The following is a 21,251-nucleotide window of genomic DNA, read 5'->3' as shown; positions in this document are numbered from 1 at the left end:
CACAACCTAAACAATGGAGCTTTCAAGCTAGAATACCTATCGGGAGAACCTATTCCTAGGACATGGAATTCGACACACTTAAAGATGTATTACAGCTGATGTAATGGTGCACTCTTTTCCTTGACCGACTCTTTTTTTTTCCCTAAGGAGGGTTTTTGGGTCGGCAAGGTTTTTAACGAGGCACTTCATTAATAAAAGTTCATAATTCTTCATATTGTGTTTTTATTCCGTCTAGGTCAAGCACTACACCCAAATACGGCGGGCCGAGCAACACTCGGCCGACGACAACAAAGTGAACTCGTGCCTAACAGGTTTCCCTCCCGAGTACCCTCCTCGGCTAAGGACGTACCTAGACCGAGCACTATCCCCAACCACGACGAGGCCGAGCAATACTCGGCCGGCGACGATCAAAGTGAAGTGCCTAACAGGTTTCCCTCCCGAGTACCTTCCTCGGCTAAGGACGTACCTAGGCCGAGCACTATCCCCAACCACGACGAGGCCGAGCAATACTCGGCCGGCGACGATCAAAGTGAACTCGTGCCCAACAGGTTTCCCTCCCGAGTACCCTCCTCGGCTAAGGACGTACCAAGGCCGAGCACTATCCCCCAACCACGACGAGGCCGAGCAATACTCGGCCGACGACGACAAAGTGAACTCGTGCCCAACAGGTTTCCCTCCCGAGTACTTTCCTCGGTTAAGGATGTACCTAAGCCGAGCACTACCCCCAATCACGACGGATACTCGGTCAACGTTCAAGGATGCGCCTAGGCCAAGCACCACGCACGACCGTGACGACGCCAACCAATATCCGGTCGATTACAGAAAGTGCACTCATTCCCCAGGTCGAGCACTATGCGCGATCCGTTCTGAGCCCGACCAATCCTCGTTTAATCATACGAAAAACACTCGTGCCCTATGCCAAACACTCCGAACCCGCCGCATCCAAAGTAAATCTCGAGTAATCGATCAAAATACGTAATTGCAACCGAACACTCACCAAAACAACACACCCGGTTAAACACAAGAAATACGCACTAATCATCACTAATCGGATTATGTCTACATTACTAGGCACTATAAACATGCAAAAAAATTAGTCTTATAGAAATAGAGTATGGCCGACCAAAACGGCTACTTACAAAAAATTCAAAGTCTACCGGCACCGATGGCCAAAAATGACAAAAGGCACTTACGGCCCGGTTACAAAAAATAAGTAATCCTAAACTGACAATGAGCCGATCCCTTAAGCAGCTGCCGTGCTTCCAGGATTACCTCCTTCGCCTTCGCCAACCACGTCAATGATCGGATCTTCATCCTCAGCTGGTTGCAAGGGAGCTTGGACGGAAATACCGTGACGAGGGGCCTCGGCATCGGGTTGAGCCCCTTGGGGGAATTCAGAATAGCTCATAAACTTGCCGCCTAAAAAGTCCCGGCCAACATCGAACTGAAAGTCAGCCGGAACCTCGCAAAAGTGATATGCCTGCCTGACCGCATGCCGGAAGCCGGCATCATGTTGCTCAAGTATCTGCTCGGTAGCTTCAGCTTCGAACTTTGCGGCCTCCTCTTTCAACCGAGCAATCTCGTTCGTCGACGCGACAGCGTCAGCCTTCATTCTTTGTACGGCCAACTTCAAGTCGTCGGCCTCCCTTCGATGGGCGTCGGCAATCCTTTTCAATTCTTCAGCCGACTCAGTTAACTTGGCGTTCGCAGCCAACGCCTCTTTTACTGTGGCCTCGGCCTCCTTGAGTCGGCCATGGATCCTTTCCTCGGACACGGCATGCCTGTTCATGACATGCTTCGCAACAAGGGAGGTCCGAGTATCGAGTTCGCAAAACAGCTTATATGCGGCCTCGGCAGACATGGCCTCCAGGTATTGCAGTCCGCCCCCAGTAGCAAGATCCAAACCGACCAAATTTTCGGTCTGCACGTTCGAGGCAAGGAAGTTGGAACTGGCGACAACAGCTGGGATGGCGAAGTTGCCGCAACCCGATTGCTCCAGAGACAACTGCTTGGCCCGCTTGGTAGAAGAGCTCGGCCTCTCCAGCTCTATATTATGCTCGGCCGCCCTCACTCGGGAAGTGCTTCCTTTCTTTTTGGGGTCGGCAGCAGGAATCAATACATGTGAAGGCTTATCCCGAGCCATCCTCAGAGCCGACCGCGCCGGGGGAACCTGCCCGCTAGCTTTTGCATCCTTCGCCCTTTTCGCGAGCATGACGGTCACGTCTAGTTTACCTCCGGACATTAAACCTGCAACGAAGTAAATCTTAACATCAATTTAAACTGATTAAGTAACTGAATCCTAGAACGCATACCTAGCAAGGCCGTCTCAAAATGAGACGTTTCAAAAATGTCCAAAAGGCCTCGGACAGGCAAGCCTTTCGGTAGCTGATCTAACAAGTCCACGATCTCCTTGTCCTCGGCAGGGAGTTTAGACGCCGACATCGCTTCATAACGCGTCGGGCGCTTCGTCCAATAAAAGGGAAATAGCGGTTCACCTTCTCGGTCATAAAAGCAATTCTTCATCTCCGACCCCCAGCGAACCTTGAAGAACCCATCTTTGAACCCTTTGTAGGAAGAAGTGAAGGCTCGGAGAAATCCTCGCTTCGGCACCCGAGACAGTGAAACCCACTTTGCCGGTTTACTCGGGCGACTGGTATAATAGTAAAGGAAAGCCAGGGGTCGGGGAGTTAGACCCAAACATAAGCATAAATTCCGAAACGCCTGCATCGCGGCCCAGGCATTCGGGTGCAATTGAGTCGGTGCCACATTGAGCACTCGGAGAACCCCCATTTGAAAATCGTCAAAGGGTAGTTGAACACCAAGGTCTTCGAACCAGCACATGTAGGCGTAGAAGTAATCGTCCTCATCGTCCCTCGACTCCAAAAACACGAAGTCAGTCTCCGGCCCGTCGTCCATGCATGCCTCGGCAAGTAGGGGAAACTGATCCTCCCCACTCCTGAAACAGTTCTCCAAAGAGACAAATGTGTCTAATAGCCCCTGGTCAGACAAATTCGAAAGATAGATGCCGACCTCCCCGTTGACCCACTCGTAACCAGGAATCTCCACAGTTCCGTAGTCGATCCGTGCTCTTATCCGAGTGCTCGGTCCAACAGCTCTCTTGCCTCGTGCATCGCCGACCACTTCCAGTTCGTCCCCGCTCACATCAACTTGCAACGCTTGTGGGTGCGATTGACCGACTCGACCTAGACCTCGGTCATCTACCTCGGTTGCCCGTGCCAAGGCCACGGCCAATGTTGTCGGAGGCGATACTTCGACCACCTCATCCCCGTTATCCTCTTGTTCGGGGCGATCGGAAGGGAAGACAACTTCGCATTGCAGCGGGGGTAACCTCGATATTTCACTTGAAGTCGACCCCTCTTTGTCTGATGAAGCGCCCGACGCTTCCGAAGACGTCCAACTCCTAGCCGAATCGTAACCTTTATCCATTTATTGCTAAAATTAAAGAATACAAAATTTTACCTTGCTCGGGTTGTTCGGAAGAATATGATCTTGGGAGAGCTCGGAAAATTTACAGCGCGTAAATTTTCACATCAACACCCCTATTTATAGGCAAGGTAAATCAGGGGAGGTGAAAAGACGCCCCTGGGCCACAACTGTTCGATCTACATCATCCAACGGCCCAGATTTAGTAACCGTTGGGCCCGTAACCGCTAGGGCCAACGTGGCAAGCCACACCTGCCGAGGCCACGGTCTAAGTCATCAAGATTCAAACCCACAGCGCAGGAGGCCTCGGCCTGACCTCACATGGCCAAGGTCTCGGCCTAGACCGCCAACAAGCAGGTCTCGGCCTGATCTCACATAGCCAAGGTCTCGGCCTGGACCGCCTGAAGTCAGCTTAGACATCTCTCGCAAAAGACCTCGGCTAGAGCTCATGTTCAAGGTCGACCCAAGCATTATCAAAACGGCATCGAAATACGCCTATACCGACCCCTATTCCTCGACAACGAATACCACGTCACCATCTTCTCTGTACCGTCTTCGTCTTTTCTCATCCTTGACGCTGCGAGGGTTGTATACCGTATGGTGGCCGAAACGCCCGAATACCCGAGATCGCTACTTGTGCCGAGTACCCGAACCCGTCGACTACCCCTACATGAGGTGAAACGGGTCGGCGGAGTCGGCCGAGCATGTCTACATCATCTAGATGGTTACGGAGAGATTAATTAACATAATGCACAAGATTAGACCCCTAATTTTCCGGGGCCCAGTCCCTAATTGCAGCCCAATAAGAACTACTATAAATAGGACCCCAACGAGGTATGTAATTAATTCTGAACTACCGCATTTATTACGCCGAGCACTAACTTGAGCTTCGGAGTGTCTTTGCAGGCACACCCCCCCCCCTTTTTCTCTCCTTCGAACCATCCGGATTGGAACAAGGAAACTAAGACCGAAGAACCGACCCGTCATAACGAAGATAATTGAAGTGTGTATCCTAAAACTGGAACATAAATGAAGTATAATTATCTGTAAAATTATAATTTTTTTGGTTGAAAATGAAGAAATATAAATTGAAAAATCAACTAATAATAAAATCAATGTTTTTCTAATAATTTATTGTTTTTGAAAATAAATATATATGTTAATCTTAATAAAATTAAAACATTAAAATCTTAATATTTCATGATAAAGATGAATTATTAATATCCAATTATAGTGATATTTTTAATAATATAATGTCTTAATTATTTGTTAATTAAATAACATTAATTATACACCATAAAATCTTTTTAAATTATTAATTCATCTTAATATACAAAATAAATAGATAAATTCTAACTAAATTATTTAAATTTTACAATTTATAAAATAAATAAAAAATGAGCAAAGAAATGTTTCTTTAAGAAATGAAAATTAATGAAATTATGAATCATAAACTATTAATTTCATATTTCTTAAACTCTTAATTTTGTTATTTGAACAATAACATTGTGAAGTGTATCTTGAAGATTCTTTCTTTTAAAATTATCAACGTTATCATAATTATCAATTCGATGTATCCAACTAATAAGATGATAATATTTAACTCAATATTTTAAACAAAATAAAAGCACTTAATAACAAATTAAAAAATAGATTGAACAATCAATTACAAAAAAAAAAAAACTAAAAGTAATGTTGTCCTAACTTATTAAGTGAGACTAACAAAAAAAATAATGAAAGACTTGAACATGGTACACCCTTCTACTTCAAATCATAATAATTAAATATTTAAAATATAAATTATGAAATTAAAATCATTATAAAATACTTAAACTTTAACTTTTCTAGTATAAGAGTTCATAAAACTTTTAAATAAAATGTAGCCAAATAATGACATAAGTTTAAAATAAGTCACAAATCATCTTAATACACAATGTCATTCATAAACATAAAATGCGATAAAATAAAAGCAACGCTAACTATAACTGCAAAATCATAAACTTTTCTCTGATGTCACAATTTAGGAGCAAAGATCCAAAACAACTAAATAAGCTTAAGCTTCGCCTCCATTAAAATTATCCTCTTGTACCTTGTCTACTCCTACAAATGGTGATCATCCTAAACACACAACAAAAAATACAAAGGGAGAATATATTTGCGTGCGACACATATAAGGCATAAAAATAGTACTAAAGACCTACATCACAATCATGCTTTCATACATACAAATATTTTTTCTTCCATCATTTAAAGCTATACTCAACTCAATACATCTATCACTCTACTTTCATTCATCAACAACAACCATTCATCTCATTCAAAATATCTCAATCATAAAATAAGACTCGTGCAAATGCATGTACTTGGCTTTATATGCATGTGGTACCAATTTTCTTATCATCACCACTTATGATAGCTTAGGAGCCATGGAATGGAATCACCATACATTAGGTGACCCCTCAATCCACTCTCAACTAGGAGATGTCTACAAGGGTCCAGTCGAAGCATTACAGTTGGTCATGATTACCTCACACCCACATTAAAGGTTTCCTACCATAACATCCCAAGGTTTAGGTAGATGACCATAGTACATAGAGATCCTCTTACATGGACTCATATTTTTGTGCAAATAAAGCATGAATTCATGGACTCTACAAATAAAAACAACACATCACAACATATGCAATGACCATTTGGTGATACTTGTCAAACTGCAACCTTGGATTTTTCCACAACATACTAAGCTTTGCTTGGATCTCATCATTGCCACCCTACAACCTGGACTTAAATGTTCAACATCATCATCATCATTAATCATCCTCATCTCAACATCATTCATCCATCATATTTTATGGTATTCAGTATCATCACATCATTATCGTAACATTACCATTACTTATACTTTCATCATCATCAATTATTATTGTCTTCCATATCGTCATTCACTAACATCTCAAACATTGTATACAACAGTCTTAATTCAAACATCAACATTTCACATCATATCATGCACAACCATCTAATATCACATATAAAAAACTCGCCATTAAAACATATAAATTATCTCTTCTTATCTAAAGCTTTTTTGACATCATGTGGTCTACACTAGAGTTGTACCTATGCTATCAAGTTGATCTTAATTTCATTATAAAGTTAAGATAATTATCTACAACTTCTATGTTGACCTCAAGAGTTTATTTTACCATTTACTATTTTTAAAAATTAAAAAACCATAGTATTTAAGCCAATTTTGACAACTTGACCTTCACTCACTAACTTTATCATAATTTAAGTTCAACACATTCTTTTTGGTTGATTCTAGTGTCATTAGAAAGCTAACATCCAATGATACATTTCTTATGAAGACATCAAAAGATAATTCATATTTTAAAAGGATGCATAGACGTGCATAAAATAAACAAGGGTGTGATTCACCAAAATCAATCATGCACGTGTGTATTTTATTAAGAATGAATGTGGTTCCATCAAGTTTGGCCATGCACGAGCATGTTTCCTTAAGAAAAATTATGGTGCCTTCTATACATGTTTGCATGGGTATGTTTCCCTTAAGCATAACCATGCTTATTAGTCCAGAGCTACAAAATCGCATCAAGCTCAACTGATTTGAGTGCAATTCTCACCTTCTTTTTCTCTATTTTGTATCACAACATGAAATTATTCGATACTTGTATAATCATTCCAAAATCAAACATCACACTCCAATAATTTTTAGAATTAAAAAAATCACACTAAACTCTCAAATCATGCATATAACCCTAACTCCTAATATATAAAGCAGTATAATTCATGATCACAATTTGCAAAATTATCAAGACAAGGTAATAGATCAATTAAAATTATGCAAACATGAATCTTGCAACATTAAAATCAACAACTTATGAAGCTTAAGGATCACATCACTACCCATATCTCTCATACTTGACCACAAATAAGACATCATTTATTTCCTTTTACCTCGAGTGATGATTCCATAGCACAAACACGTTCTCTATACCTCAATTGCTACTCTATAATTTGTCTAGTGGCCTCCTCTAAATTCGTCTTTATAGGCACTCTTAGGGTTTAAAATGTTGCTTAAGGAAACCTAATCCTTATTTTTTTTTTAATAAACCTTCCAGTTAGACTCAAGAATCCAACTCAAAACTCCTATCTCAACCCACAAACCCTTTTTCTTTTTTATTTTACGTAATTAAAACAATTATTTATATTATAAACTCAATTAATTAAATTAATTAAGTCTATAATATAATTTTTTTAAAAATAACTTATTTTATTTTATTTCTAAAAATTAGAGTGTTACAATTTAAGAGACATTCCCAAAATAAAAATTTATTGAGTAGACTCAATCTTAATTAACAAGAGATCTTTTTTGCTCCTTGGATGAAGATTATTGAGTATCATTAAGGTCAACTGCTTCTAGATTATGAATATCTATTGATATTTTCTTATAGGTGTTTCATTATTCACGTTCAAATTATCCCTTGTGCACTATTATATATAAAAGACGTAGAAGAGACTATTCGGGCAAAGAAGATAGTGGAGTTTAAAAAGGTGAAAAGGAAAATAAATTAAGAGGATGAATAAAAATTGTCTACAATTTTTTTGAGGGAACAATGACACAACATACACAAATTTATAATATTTACGACTAAATAATTTGAATTTATAATTAGTTATGATTACTTAATGGACACCTTAATTTTTGTGAATGACTTTAATATGTCAATTATTGGGTAGGATTTTAGAATGAGTGCAACAATTAATATTGAAAAATCAATGTGTGACTTGATTTTTGTAAATGGACATTCAATTTGGTTAGCTAAGGGGAAAAGACAATTATTTAGAAACGTTTTTAGTATATCTCTTAGAATGAGTGCAATAATATGGCAATTGTCTGCACTGACTATTAATATTCCTTCTGCCTAAAATATGTTAATATCATTAAATATTTAAACAATTATGAAACTGTTAACATACATACACACACAAACAAATTGGGAGAATCAAAATCCTTACTATATTAGTCGATGCATATGCAGTAGAAAATATTTATATTCATTAAGAAGTAAGTTTTTTTTTATATTATCAAATCTTCAAATAATAGTAACTTCAAAGAATAAAATACAAAGTATAATATGTTAATAAAAATAAAAACTTAAGACAATCCAAAATTCTAAGACTATTAATGTTATTCTTTCAAATAAATTATGAGTATAAATAATATGTATTTCCCATTTTCCCTAATAAGGATTAAGAATGACCAATTGATATGTATGTAGAAGAGTCTATAGGTCAATTTGTTATCATAATATATTTGAGAATGTTTTTAGAATGTGTAAACAATAAATATATGGGAAAAATGTGTTTTTAGAATGAGTGAGCAATAAATATGGGAAAATGAATCTGTCATAATATTTGATGAAAACAACATAAATATATTTTAATATTTGAGATTGGGCAGGGAAACAAGATGAGAGACTATCTTGATTTAGTATTATTAAGATGTTTATAATTCAATATTTATGCTAGGTTTTAACTTGAATGCCCTTCTATTCAACATTGGGTATCAGAAATTGTTGTTGGATCAGGGTTCTTGGATGGTTGGGTTTTCGACTACTCACAAGCTTAGATAGCTAGTCAACCCTTTAATTGTTAGTTCAAAGCATATAGCATACTTGCACTTCCTCAAATTTTTCTCTCAACCTTAAAAAATGTGGTAGTATTTCAATAGGAGTGATTCTTTTACTTGAAAGGTGTCGTTCACTTGTTTGGAATTCGCTTTAGAGTCATTCCAACATATTACCTTGCTTGTTTTTACTTCCATTGCTAGTCACAAACCAGCCAAGGGGCTCGTACTCAACCTGATTATTTAAGACCTTGAAATCAAAGAATTGAGACTGCTTGAGTACAAAGTTATTAGGTCCTTCGAGGATGATTCTTACCTCACTACTTGATGATCAAAGGAACCATTAACATATAGTGTCCAACACTCAACCTTAAAGCAGCCTTGTGGATGTAGCTCACTTAGAAAATCTACAAGGCACTATGTTTTGATCTCAAAATCTATAAGGCACTATGTTTCATTCATCATTCATCCGATCAATTATGGTTTATGTACCTTTTCCACGATGTAGTCAATCTGGCCACTATTTGGTGGCTCTAAAAATAATGGTTCAACCTCGTCATTTGAATGAGTATCATGGCCACATTTTCAATTATTTGGTACCTTATTTTGATTTCATGTAGTACTCGACTAAAAAGGTAAATGGACACTTGTATTTTTTTTTCTTCCTTCACAAGCACAATGTTGATGGCTTCTTTCAACACTAAGAGGTATATAATGAGGTCCTTTTGGGTATTAGGTTTGGTAAGGATTGGTGGTGTCACTTGATTTTTCTTCAAGTTTTAGAAGGTTGCGTCATATTCATCTGTCCATTTACAGGTCTTAATCTTTTTCAACATGTCCATGATAGGTTTGGCTATGTCAATCATTCTTAGGAGGAAATGCACTAAGGAGGTGATTCAACCAATTAGACATTAGACTTCGTTGATGGTCTTCAAACCACACATGTCCACTACGACATAACATTTATAAAGATTGGATTGTATTTCTTTATATGACAACATAAGACCAAGAAAATTTCCTCTACCTACTCCAAACATGCATTCTTCTAAATCAAGCCTTATATTATATTACGTAATTCAAGAAAAATCTGCTTCAAGTCCTTGGCACATGGAACAATGTTGTTGGGCATGACCACCTTGTTGTCCATGTAAACCTCCATACACTTATTGATATTTCACCAAATGATTTTTTCCATTCTTCATTGGCAGGTAGCCTTGACATTCTTGAGACCAGAGGGCATAACACGATAACAATAGTTTACAGATTTTAAGATTTGAAGGTGATTTTATCTTCATCACAGGGATGCATTCCTAATTTAATTATATCCTAAGTGGGCATCCAAAAAGCTAAGGATTTTATGTTCGAATGCACTATCAACTATAAAGGTGATCATCAGTTGGTTTTGGAAAAATTCAAGTTCAAAATGTTGAATCCAACCAAAATCAGCCATTGTCATTTGTAAAACCATATTTGATCGTAAAAGTTATTCAGATTGTCATTTTTTGGGTTCATGAGATGTGGGTGCGTGCGAATGGATTGGAACAAGTTCATATAGATGAAGACAAATATAAAGTTGATATTGGACCAACAATTGTGTGTAGCCAACGATGGTTATTATGAATTTTAGTGTCGCCAATGATGGCCCCTCCGAGTTGGTATCAAAGAGTTTGTGACATCCAAACTTGAGATTGAGTGAGTCAATAACAAACCAAAAGTTCAGAATTAGAAAAAAAAACATTGAGACATTTCATTCAAGTTTTTCCTTTCATGATGTTTTTGCAACTTTGTTTTCAACCTTTCTACAAGTTAGAGTAGCTATTAACTACTTAAGCAGAAGAAGGAGTACGTAGAAAAAGTATAGTGACTTGTTACTAAAGTTTCATAAGAAAGACGTTTATTAGTGATGGGACAATGGACTGAGTAGTTTTACTTCCAAAGCTATACACTTCAATAATTTTTTAGTTCCAATGCAAGGTTGTGTTGTTGTAACATCTTATCAATATATTTAACACTTTAACTTAATAAATAAATAATAGAACTGCGAAATTGGCTCTACATGTAACTTAACAATATAATAATATGTATAAGTCGGTTGGAAATGGGTATTAGTAGAAAATAATATTTAACCTGAACTTGCCCATATGTAACCATTTTAACTCAATATTCTAAGTTATTTCACCTGTCAACCAATCAAATTGTTACTCGATCATTATTTTAGTCTTTTGCTCTCTTAGTGTCAATCAAATTTGGATCAGATGATCACCCCTAATTAACCAGTCAATTGATGTTGAGGAAAGGATAATTATCCTTCGGGCTAGTTTTGTTTAAGTCCGTGTAATTGATGCACATCCTTCAATTGTTGATTGAATTTTTAACCATCATAATGTTGACCAACCACATTGTATAATTTACTTATTGGATAAATCATGTTGTTATGAGCTTGGTCGCTTCCTTATTCATCCCTTGGCATATTTCCCCTACTATTTTTTTTTCTTTTGAGAAATTGGTCTAGCGTCTCGGCATATGGCTAGACATTGGTAATGGAACTAGGGTTTATATCTGGCATGTTCATTGTTGACCATGCAAACAAGTTGGAGTTGACTCATGGAATTTTTGATAACTCTTCAACTGTCTTGCTTGAGTTGTGTGCCAAGATATGTTACTTTCCTTTCAAACATCCCCAATTGATAAATGTGTATCTCCTTATTCACCTCCACCCTCTACTTTTTGTCTATGAGTATCTAGGTCAAGAGTTCTCAAGTCAACAATTTTGAATGGTGCAAACGTGTTTACAACTCTCGATCACTCTTTCTTCATTGACACAAGTTTAAAACTAGCAAAGTAGCATTCTGTTGTCATCATTTGGTTTGCATGGATCGTGATAACCCTTCTAGCTTTGGATGGAAACTTCATGGTGAGATGGGTTAGATATTATTGCCCTCAAGGCTTTTAGTGAACTAGGTTGAGGAATATGTTACATGATATGCTAGCATGCACCACTATATACACGATTTTCACTATCTAACACTCATTCTCATCATAGCCAAATTTAATGTATAGATCAATGTAGTCTTTGATGTCTACTTTACTCTTGAAAAATTGACGAATAGCTCATCATTAGGCATGAACTCTAATTTTGGTACATCCATTTGTTTGAAAGTTTTCCAATATAAGATGTTAATAAAGACCATATGTTTGAGTAGTGTTTTCTAAATAATGTAGTTGTTTATTTCTATGCTTGTATTGGGTCGACTCCCTTAGATCTTTATTAGTAAAGGTGATGGTTGACCTTTCTAACATTTGGCTCGCGATAACCATGTTCACAAATCTCATGCTCCTTAGGTGCCTCTTGTAGCCAAGAACGTTGCACCTCCTTCGACAAAGCCCCTTGCAATGGTGTTGATAACTCTTCTTGGTTGATAACGAGGATGCTCGTCTCTTCACTCTCAATACTGACTCCTCTCCTATTCAACCCTTCTTCGAGGGTCTCGATCATGGTCAACTCCTCATTGATAGGGTCAGTCAACGTATTTCCTGTTAAAGTATTGATGTCGAGGAGCTTGTGGTTTGTCGACAGTCTTTTACATGGCCCTAATTCTTCAAATATTTGATCCCATCTTTTAATGTCATGTATTCTTCGATAGAGTGCCCTTTATCCCTTACTTATATTGTAACAAATTTTTTTTGAGTAATCATCCCTCAAAGGGTATTGATGCGTTTTGGCATGACTAAGATTTCAGTTGCAAGTGCTTGTTTAAGTACTTTAGCTTAACTAGTATTCAAAGGCATGTGTTGGGGTAGCATGGCCTATGAACATTTTGGTCCCAGGATAAGCCTTCATGATCCTTAACAAACTATTCTCTTTTTTTGGTTCTTTTCTTCTCAAGTTTGCTTTGGCTCTTACTTGGTTTCAAAACTCTAATAGCTCCATCCATTTGCATATTCTTGGTCGTCTTTCTCCTAAGTTTGTCCATATCAGTATCTAACATTTTGTATTGGTTTTTCACAAAGAGACCTAACTAAAGGTCTATGGTCAAGTGGTGCATCACAACAAACGTGTCAAGGTCTCGAATATTAAGGGAAACCTTCTTGAATCTCTCAATAAACGTTCAAAGAGGCTATTTCTTCTTTTTCTAGATATTAAGTAGCACGATCGAAGTTAGTTTTTGTGACCCAATGGTGGTGAATTGGATTTTGAGTCAAGTGGCTAAAGTCTCAAAGGAGTCTATTGAATTTGAAGGAATTCAAATGAACCGATTGAGGGCCTACCTCTTGAGAGGTACAAAAAATGCGGCATAGGACTGCATTACCAATAAGGGTGGTCTGACTTGTTTAATGTTTGGCCCACAAAACCTACATTTTAAACGAACTAGACAAGTTTGATCTATAAAATAAATATTTTTTTCAAGTTCATATCTGACCTGCCAAACCCGTCGATAAATATTTTTGAAAAGGGATATTTAATATTTATCTATATAATTTGAAGAAAAAAAATTTAAACTAAAATCCATCACACTAAAATTTATCAATATTTAGAATGGTCTTAAACATTAAATATTATAGTGTTAAGACTAAAAGTATTATTTATATTTATATATAGTCTCAAACTTTTAATAAAAAAAGTATCAAAATGTCTTCAAAATATTCCAAATGACACATATACATCAACTAAACATAGTTTTAACGTCATAATGATTTAAAAGTCCAAATACACACCCAAATATTAAAGTCTTAATATCTTAAAATTTAATTGGTGAAGTTCATAGGCTAGCCTACGAGCCTATCAATTATGTTTGTCAAGTCCACGGATTGAGCTAAAAAATTAAACATTGTTATACGATTTTGAAAATAAAATGGTTTGTTAACTGCGAGGTCTGTGGGCTTAAAAAACCGACCCACAAACATGGGACCATCTACCCACCCCTTGTTATCAGTGGCACATAGGCCAACCAAAGTGACATAGATGTTTATGTAGTCTTCGAAGACTGTAGTGTCGTCATACCTATCAAAAGTTGAGCTTTTCAATTATTAGGCAAGGGAGTCTCCATAAATCACAAGAGGAAATGGTGACAGTTGGACCTTGCCAAGGTGTTGGTGGTGGTAGTTGATATTTGTTATTTCTATTAGATTAGAAGGGTGAATTTTGGTTGGGCTGCGTTTGAGTCTGCACTTGGTGTTCTTTAACCGTAATAACAACAACTTATGTAAGTTCTAGTCCAATTATTGGTGCAAGATCACCATCTCATCTCTCAATTGTCGTACTATTAAGGAGAGGTTTGGACAATCCTCCACATCTACGTATGACTCATTTTCGAGGGTGGTCTAGTTAGCATTATCAGGTTGGCTTGTATTTGGGTTGAAATCCCTAGATTGCTTCTAGTAATTACCATGTTTTGGGCCTTCAATTGTATTTTTCTTGGCCCCACGATGAGAGCCAAAATGTCCATCCCTAAGGCTACAAAATTAACTATACTATCTTCTCTTTTTCTTAATCTTATCTTTTGGTAAGAAGTAACTAGGATCTTTAGGAGGTTGACGTACTTATAAAGACACTTCGACACTCGAGTAAGAGTTTAATATAGAGTAATAAATACTTATTAAATGTGTGAACAATGCATTAATGAACAATACCTACCTTCATATCTACATCCTATTTGGGCCTATATGCTTGATGCCCAATTACCAATTAGGTAATTCGACCTCAATGGTGATTTTAGTTTACTGATCAAACTAAGTAATCTTAATTTGGTGTTTACGTAGATGTGCTATCCTCAGATGTTCAACCAATTGAGAAGATCTGATGTTGAAGTATATATTGTACTTCAAAGTATTATTTCTTAATGATACCATCTCTACTCCTTTATATAAGAAATGAAACACTATAATTCATTTCTTATAATAAGGACCAAATGTAATGCCTATGAATTTCATATTAGAAGTTGCAATTAAATCAATTCAAAGAAGAAAAAAATGTATTTTTCTTCCTTTGTAATATTTATTGAGATATTAAATTTTATCCAAAGTTTGTTTCTTGTACAAAAGATGTACTTGCAACAAGAACGAAAAAGAATGACCAAAACAAAGATAAAACTGGTAACAGAGGCGTGAACCCTCGTGGGGAAGCCAATAAGGACTTAAATAACATGAGGGATAACATGAGACTCTACAATAAAACTAATGACTCTGATGCCAACAATTGATAACAATGTTAACTAGAACATCAATGATGATTAGGGGTAGACAAAGGTTAGGTTAGACTTTAGTAGGCTTAAGTTTAACCTTTGTTTAAAAGTTAAAAACCAAGTTAAGAAAACTCTTAGTATTCAATAATAATGATTAAGTAAAAATTTCTTCAATATAATAATCAGAAAATTTAAATTATCAGAACTATAAATAAATTTGGTAAAGCCCCAAATAATGTGACCTTATTTTTATGTTAGTGCATAACCATTCCTCAAGTCAATAAGCTATTCATTTAAATGAAATGAGTAATTATAAAGCACAATAGTTACCTGATAAAATTAGCTTAGTAGAAAAGAAGTCAAAGATAAGTATCACATTGTAGAAAACACTTCTATTAGAGTTCACCAAAACTATTAGAATGATACCAAACACCATCCTCTCCGCATTGTTGGATTTCCAAGGGGTGTAATTTTAAAGTAAACTTTCACGGAAATCATGAGTGGAAAAACACCTCATTCTGTTGGATCACACAGTACACAAGAGTTACATAAGGTTTAAATTTACCTCTTGTAGTATGCTTTAATCAACAACCTATGTTTGGATTACAAAAACCTAATAGGAGTGATAAGGTGGTCTGGTGGTAAAGGAGGTGGTCCTGGGGCTGGAGGGATAAGGAAGGACGGAGGTTCGAGTCCCCCTAGGACCCAACGGAGATAACTACTAATTACTAATTACTAACATTTGCCTATCAAAAAAAAAAATAGCTTTCCACGACAAATCTTAAAACATTGGTTTTACCCACTACAAATCTAAATATATAACAATTTGATTGAATCGTTAATTATATCTTTTGTTAATTAATAAATCTTATTTAAATCATTTAATTTAATTAGTTGTTCTATTTATCTACTCAATGTATATACCTTTATAGGTTCTCAATTAATTGAAAATAATATTAATATAATATCTAATATAATGTTAAACATTATAAACAATAATAATACATTATTATCACCTAATCAATGAGAAAATTAGCAATGTAATTATAACCTTCCACAACCAAAGTTATCATAAACTAATTTATCCTTTTGTCTATATGTTTTAATCCAATCCGAAACATAAAAGTGTTATTCTCATTTAATTTGATTATCTATTTTCCAATACCTAAATAAATATTCAATCACAAATAAACTCAATATTATATGTTAACTCATTTGTATAACCACACTTTTTCACATGTCATTATACTGATAGCCAAAGTCCAAAGACATACGTCATATTTTGCAAGGGATGAATATGTCTCCTACTCACCCCTCAACATGATTCATTGGTGACTCAATAATTACCTATACAATTACTCTATTCCTAATGACCTTAGATAGTTTTAAAGCCTATAACTTTTAAATGTATACCTTATATATTTGTGAAATGTATTGAAGACACCTTGTACATAGAATTATATATCATGAAAGACACCTTGTGTATGTATAATTATATATCATGAAAGACACTCTTTATGTTTAAACAATGTTGATAAGATCACTTAATAAAAATTCTCTCAAATTATATCAAGTTTTATGTCTTGCGATGCGTGATACACGTTAAGACCATACTTTTATAGGTGTCAGTTATGTAGATGCGTGATACACGTTAAGACCATACTTGTATAAGTGAGTTATGTAGATGCGTGATGCACGTTAAGACCATACTTGTATAAGTGTGAGTTATGTCAACCACGTTACTTGTTTGGTGTTATCATGTAACCAGACCCTAAAAACTTCATGGATTCCACAATTATCGAATCACTTACAATAGTACACCACAGCATGGCACCGGCAACCCCTACTCTAGCAAGTATCGAATCACAGCAGAAAACTAGATTTCGTGCACTTATACATTGCTTAGAATTACTTTAACCACGTTGATTTTTTTATATACAGTAGGTAGATCTGATAACGAGTGACACCACTACAATATATCAAGTGATATATATTTTATAACACTAATCACTTAAAACCATAGTTTTAAAAACCGGACCGGTCATCGAACCGGTTAAGGTACTGGGTCAGTGGGTCAAAGGTTGAACCGGTAGGTCACTAGTTGAACCGCATGACTCGATTTTTATTAAAAAATATTTATATTAAATATATTTTATACTTATAAATTTTAATAAATTCATATCTTATTTTAAATTTTAATTTTTCTCTTATTTAAAATTATTTTTATTTTTATTTTGTAAAAAAATACATAAAAAATTACATGTTAAACGGCATATTAATACAAATTAAAAATATAAATAATATGTACATATATAATATGCTTGCAATTAATATCACAAAATAATATATGTAATATTTACATAGATATTGCATTATTAAATATATAATTTAAAATTAATAATATACTATAAAAGTTATTTAAGTTATATATATTGCAAACAAATATATTAGAACAAGTAGTCATTGTTATATTTAATAAGACTCCTTGCTTTTTCATTAAGAGATTCAATTTTCATTATTATTTTTGTGATTTATGATTCCTTAAAAAAATTTTAAAAAAAAATAAGAAAAAAAAGTGGTTGAACCGGTTTGACCCACCGGTTCACCGGTTAAACCAGAAAATTGACCGGTTCAATCCGGTTTGAAACGGGTCAACTGCATAACCGATCCAACTTCATATTCGAACCGGCTGGACCACCGGTTCCCGGTCCAACCGGCCGGGTCGGTCCGGGTTTTAAAACACTGCTTAAAACGTAAAACGATTTAAATACAATTACAGAAACCCGAGCCACTAGAATCAACATGGAGGAATTGAGATAGTATTGACATATATTAAATATTCAAACTTTATTGCGATCATTGTACTTCTTACCCGTAAGAAAAAAGAATTATAGAAACCAAAACCATCCAATTTGCATCCTGCTTCGGGATAAACTAAAAGTAGGATCGAACTCAACACAGCCTTCGTTCTTACCCTACCCTCCAGCAGTTACCAATACCCCCACCTTCGTGAGGCCCCTAATATTAAAAGAAAAAAAAAATTGTTTAATCAACCATTCCTCAACTTTTTAAGCTCGATCAGACACGCAAAAGGCATATTTTAAAGCCAAAGTGATATGAAATATCTTTAGTTAAGGGTAATTTTCAATTTTAGGTAAACCAAATATCATAATGATTGAATTCAGATCATCGAATTCACATCCAAAAATACCAATACAACCCCCAAAAGCACATACAATAGTATTGAAATACCAGCACTCAAGAAGACAGTCCACAAACACACAAGTCCTCTACTCAAAAGTGTCATCATCATCGTCAGGAAGGGGCTGACTAGCAGCTGCAGCAAGCTCAGCTTCATGCCTGCAAAAGCCACCAATGCATAAATATAGGAAATCTAAAATGAACATTTTCAATCATGAATGGGATGGATGGACGGTCAATTAACTCACTTTGTTTAATGTTAAGTTGGCATAGTAGAAAGTAAGAGTATGGGAAACAGTTCTCATTCTATATCTTTATTAAAAACAAGGTCTTCCCCCTCCTAACACCCCAAATCACTTTTTTTTCCTTACCATTTACCTCACCTCCGTATCATTATTGATTGTGACAATCCACTTTTAGAAAGGATTTTTTAATTCCAAACGCAACTTTGCAAATGTACAATCTACCTTTTTCTTATCATGCCAGTAATAAATCAAGCACAAGGTTGATGGAAGCGGAGGAGAAAATTTTGTTCATGAAAGATAGCTTACTGTTGTTGTGCAGCTAAATCAATTTGAACTTCAGGTGGAGCCAATGCAGGAGATTCTACGAAGTGCAAGTTAGGATCGCTGCAAAATTGACACAAGTGGCAAACAATTAGTTGTGCTTTTAAATGTTTTATGTGTTCTGACTTCTTATGTATAAATTATGAAGTAGAAACTCAGGCTCTACCCTGCAAGTTTCCTGGCCAAATACAGAAAAGGCTTTTCGAAGTTGTAGTTGCTCTTAGCAGATATCTCATAGTACTGCAAATTCTTCTTCCTGTGGAAAGTAACCTGCTTTGCCTTCACTTGCCTGTTCTTAACGTCAACCTTGTTTCCGCAGAGAACAATAGGGATATTTTCACAGACCCTGAAAAAATCAGTTGGGCAGATGTTACCCATGTTATAAACAACATATAGCCAAAAAATAAGAGACACAACCACCAAAAATGCTACAAGGATGTACGAACCGACAAAGATCACGGTGCCATGTAGGGACATTTTTGTACGTTAGACGAGCAGTAACATCAAACATGATAATTGCACATTGCCCATGGATACTGCAAACACAATATTACTAGCATTAGACAAAGAGCAGATTGGAGGCACAAGGAAAGTTGAAAATTGTTCGTATCACAGAAGAATAATAGACTCTACTCGGACAGAAATTTCCAGTGGAACAAGTAAAATATTTCATAACAGTTTTAAAATTCTAGAATATCTATATATCTAACACAGACATCCTAATAGAAATAAGACTAAAAAGGCAACTGCCATGCAAAACAACACCACCAACTCTGATACTGATAAAACCTATGGAATCAAACGGAATTAACCAATTATACATTTTAATACCCATGAAAAACAACTTGAGAGTGAAAACCCCTGTTAAGCTTGTGTCATAACAAACGCAATCTGTTAAGCAAAAAACTGAGACCAAATAACTTACTAATATCCATCTCTAAGGCCACCAAACTTCTCCTGTCCAGCAGTATCCCAGCAGTAGAATCGAATCTTTCCACAGTTTGTGAAAAAATCCAATGGATGAACTTCCACACCGATGGTTGCTGTTTAGGACAAGCAATATCGAGAAAAAGAATATATTCATAGGTGGAACAAGATGAGCATTTAGGCACACATCATATCCTTAATTAAAAATGAACCTTACGCTCATATTTCTTCTCGAATTCCCCAGTGAGATGCCTTTTCACAAAAGTCGTCTTTCCTGCGAATGTTCAACACGATAATAAAGCTCATATACCAAGGTATAACCTAGATCGTCAAGCAATTGACATAACCATTGCTGAAAAATTCAAAAAGAATAAAAGATTACCTGTGCCACCATCACCGACAATTACGAGTTTGAAACTGGGGTAATCCACGGTTTGCTGATTGGGCAAAGCCTGCAACGCAAAAGATAAAGAGTAAATCGAACGCCTGACTAGAATTGAAAAGAAAGTGTTGAAATTGAAAGGAGAGAGCGTACCATGGAATGGTGAGTATGATGCTGCGTTTGCTTGAAGAGCAGAGCAAGTGATCTAACACAAAGAGTATGAAAGAGCACACAAACAAGCGAGGGTTTATATTGGAAGGGTTTCAAGTTCGGTGTTTTGTATTGAATGCGTTAACCTAACGCTAACGCACCTCTCAACTCTCTCCACACTTCGATTACGCTCTTTCCAATTTGAATCTCAAACTAAGCCCGGCCCAATCATTAATCCATAAACCCTCAGTTGGATCAAGATGTTTCTCTTCCATTTTCTTTCTTTATCAACAATTGCTAAACGAATTCGCTCTATTTACTAAATGCACTCTTCTATTGATTTTGTTTTATTTTTTAATTTTCTTTCTTTTAAAACTAATTCAGGGGAAAGTGTTTTCATTGATGAGTACATGTTATGAAATTTAGTATTTTAGTCCATATAAGTTATATATATATATATTATAACTATTTTTAATTATTTATAATTTATTTTAAAATATTAATTAATTTATAAATATATAATCTATATATATAAAAGGGATACGGAAAAGTGTAATTATTTTTTATGTCTATTTTTAGTAGACCATTTTACCTTTAAGAAAAAAAAATCTCATATTTCATGAATAATCATCCATAACCAGTCTTAAATTACTATTTTTATAATTTTTTTAACTTTTATCTATACATCTATACACATACATATTATAAAGTGTAGAGCTGTCAAAACGGGCTACCCGGCCCGGCCCGGCCCA

At 35.9% G+C, this 21,251-nt stretch overlaps 1 protein-coding gene across 2 annotated transcripts; it reads right to left on the bottom strand.

Moving 5' to 3' along the window:
• Window positions 1-18,076: 18,076 nt before the first annotated feature.
• On the bottom strand, window positions 18,077-20,662 carry LOC109815491 (GTP-binding nuclear protein Ran-3). 2 transcript variants are annotated; one of them, XM_020380230.2, is made up of 9 exons: window positions 20,503-20,662; window positions 20,350-20,419; window positions 20,185-20,241; window positions 19,966-20,083; window positions 19,487-19,576; window positions 19,207-19,386; window positions 19,026-19,103; window positions 18,526-18,633; window positions 18,077-18,291 (listed from the first exon to the last, which is right to left on the bottom strand). In XM_020380230.2, the coding sequence occupies exons 1-8, from the start codon at window positions 20,503-20,505 to the stop codon at window positions 18,564-18,566; spliced, it is 666 nt and encodes a 221-aa protein (XP_020235819.1). In that variant the 5' UTR covers window positions 20,506-20,662; the 3' UTR covers window positions 18,077-18,291; window positions 18,526-18,563. The 2 variants fall into 2 exon arrangements, with proteins under 2 accessions (XP_020235819.1, XP_020235818.1); XM_020380229.3 differs by lacking the exon at window positions 18,077-18,291 and having other exon boundaries at window positions 18,372-18,633.
• Between the last annotated feature and the right edge of the window lie 589 nt (window positions 20,663-21,251).

Source organism: Cajanus cajan, chromosome 11 (genome assembly GCF_000230855.2).
Source record: "Cajanus cajan strain Asha chromosome 11, NIPB_CcT2T_4, whole genome shotgun sequence".
Lineage (NCBI taxonomy): Eukaryota > Viridiplantae > Streptophyta > Magnoliopsida > Fabales > Fabaceae > Cajanus > Cajanus cajan.
This window is presented reverse-complemented; position numbering and strand designations above follow the sequence as displayed.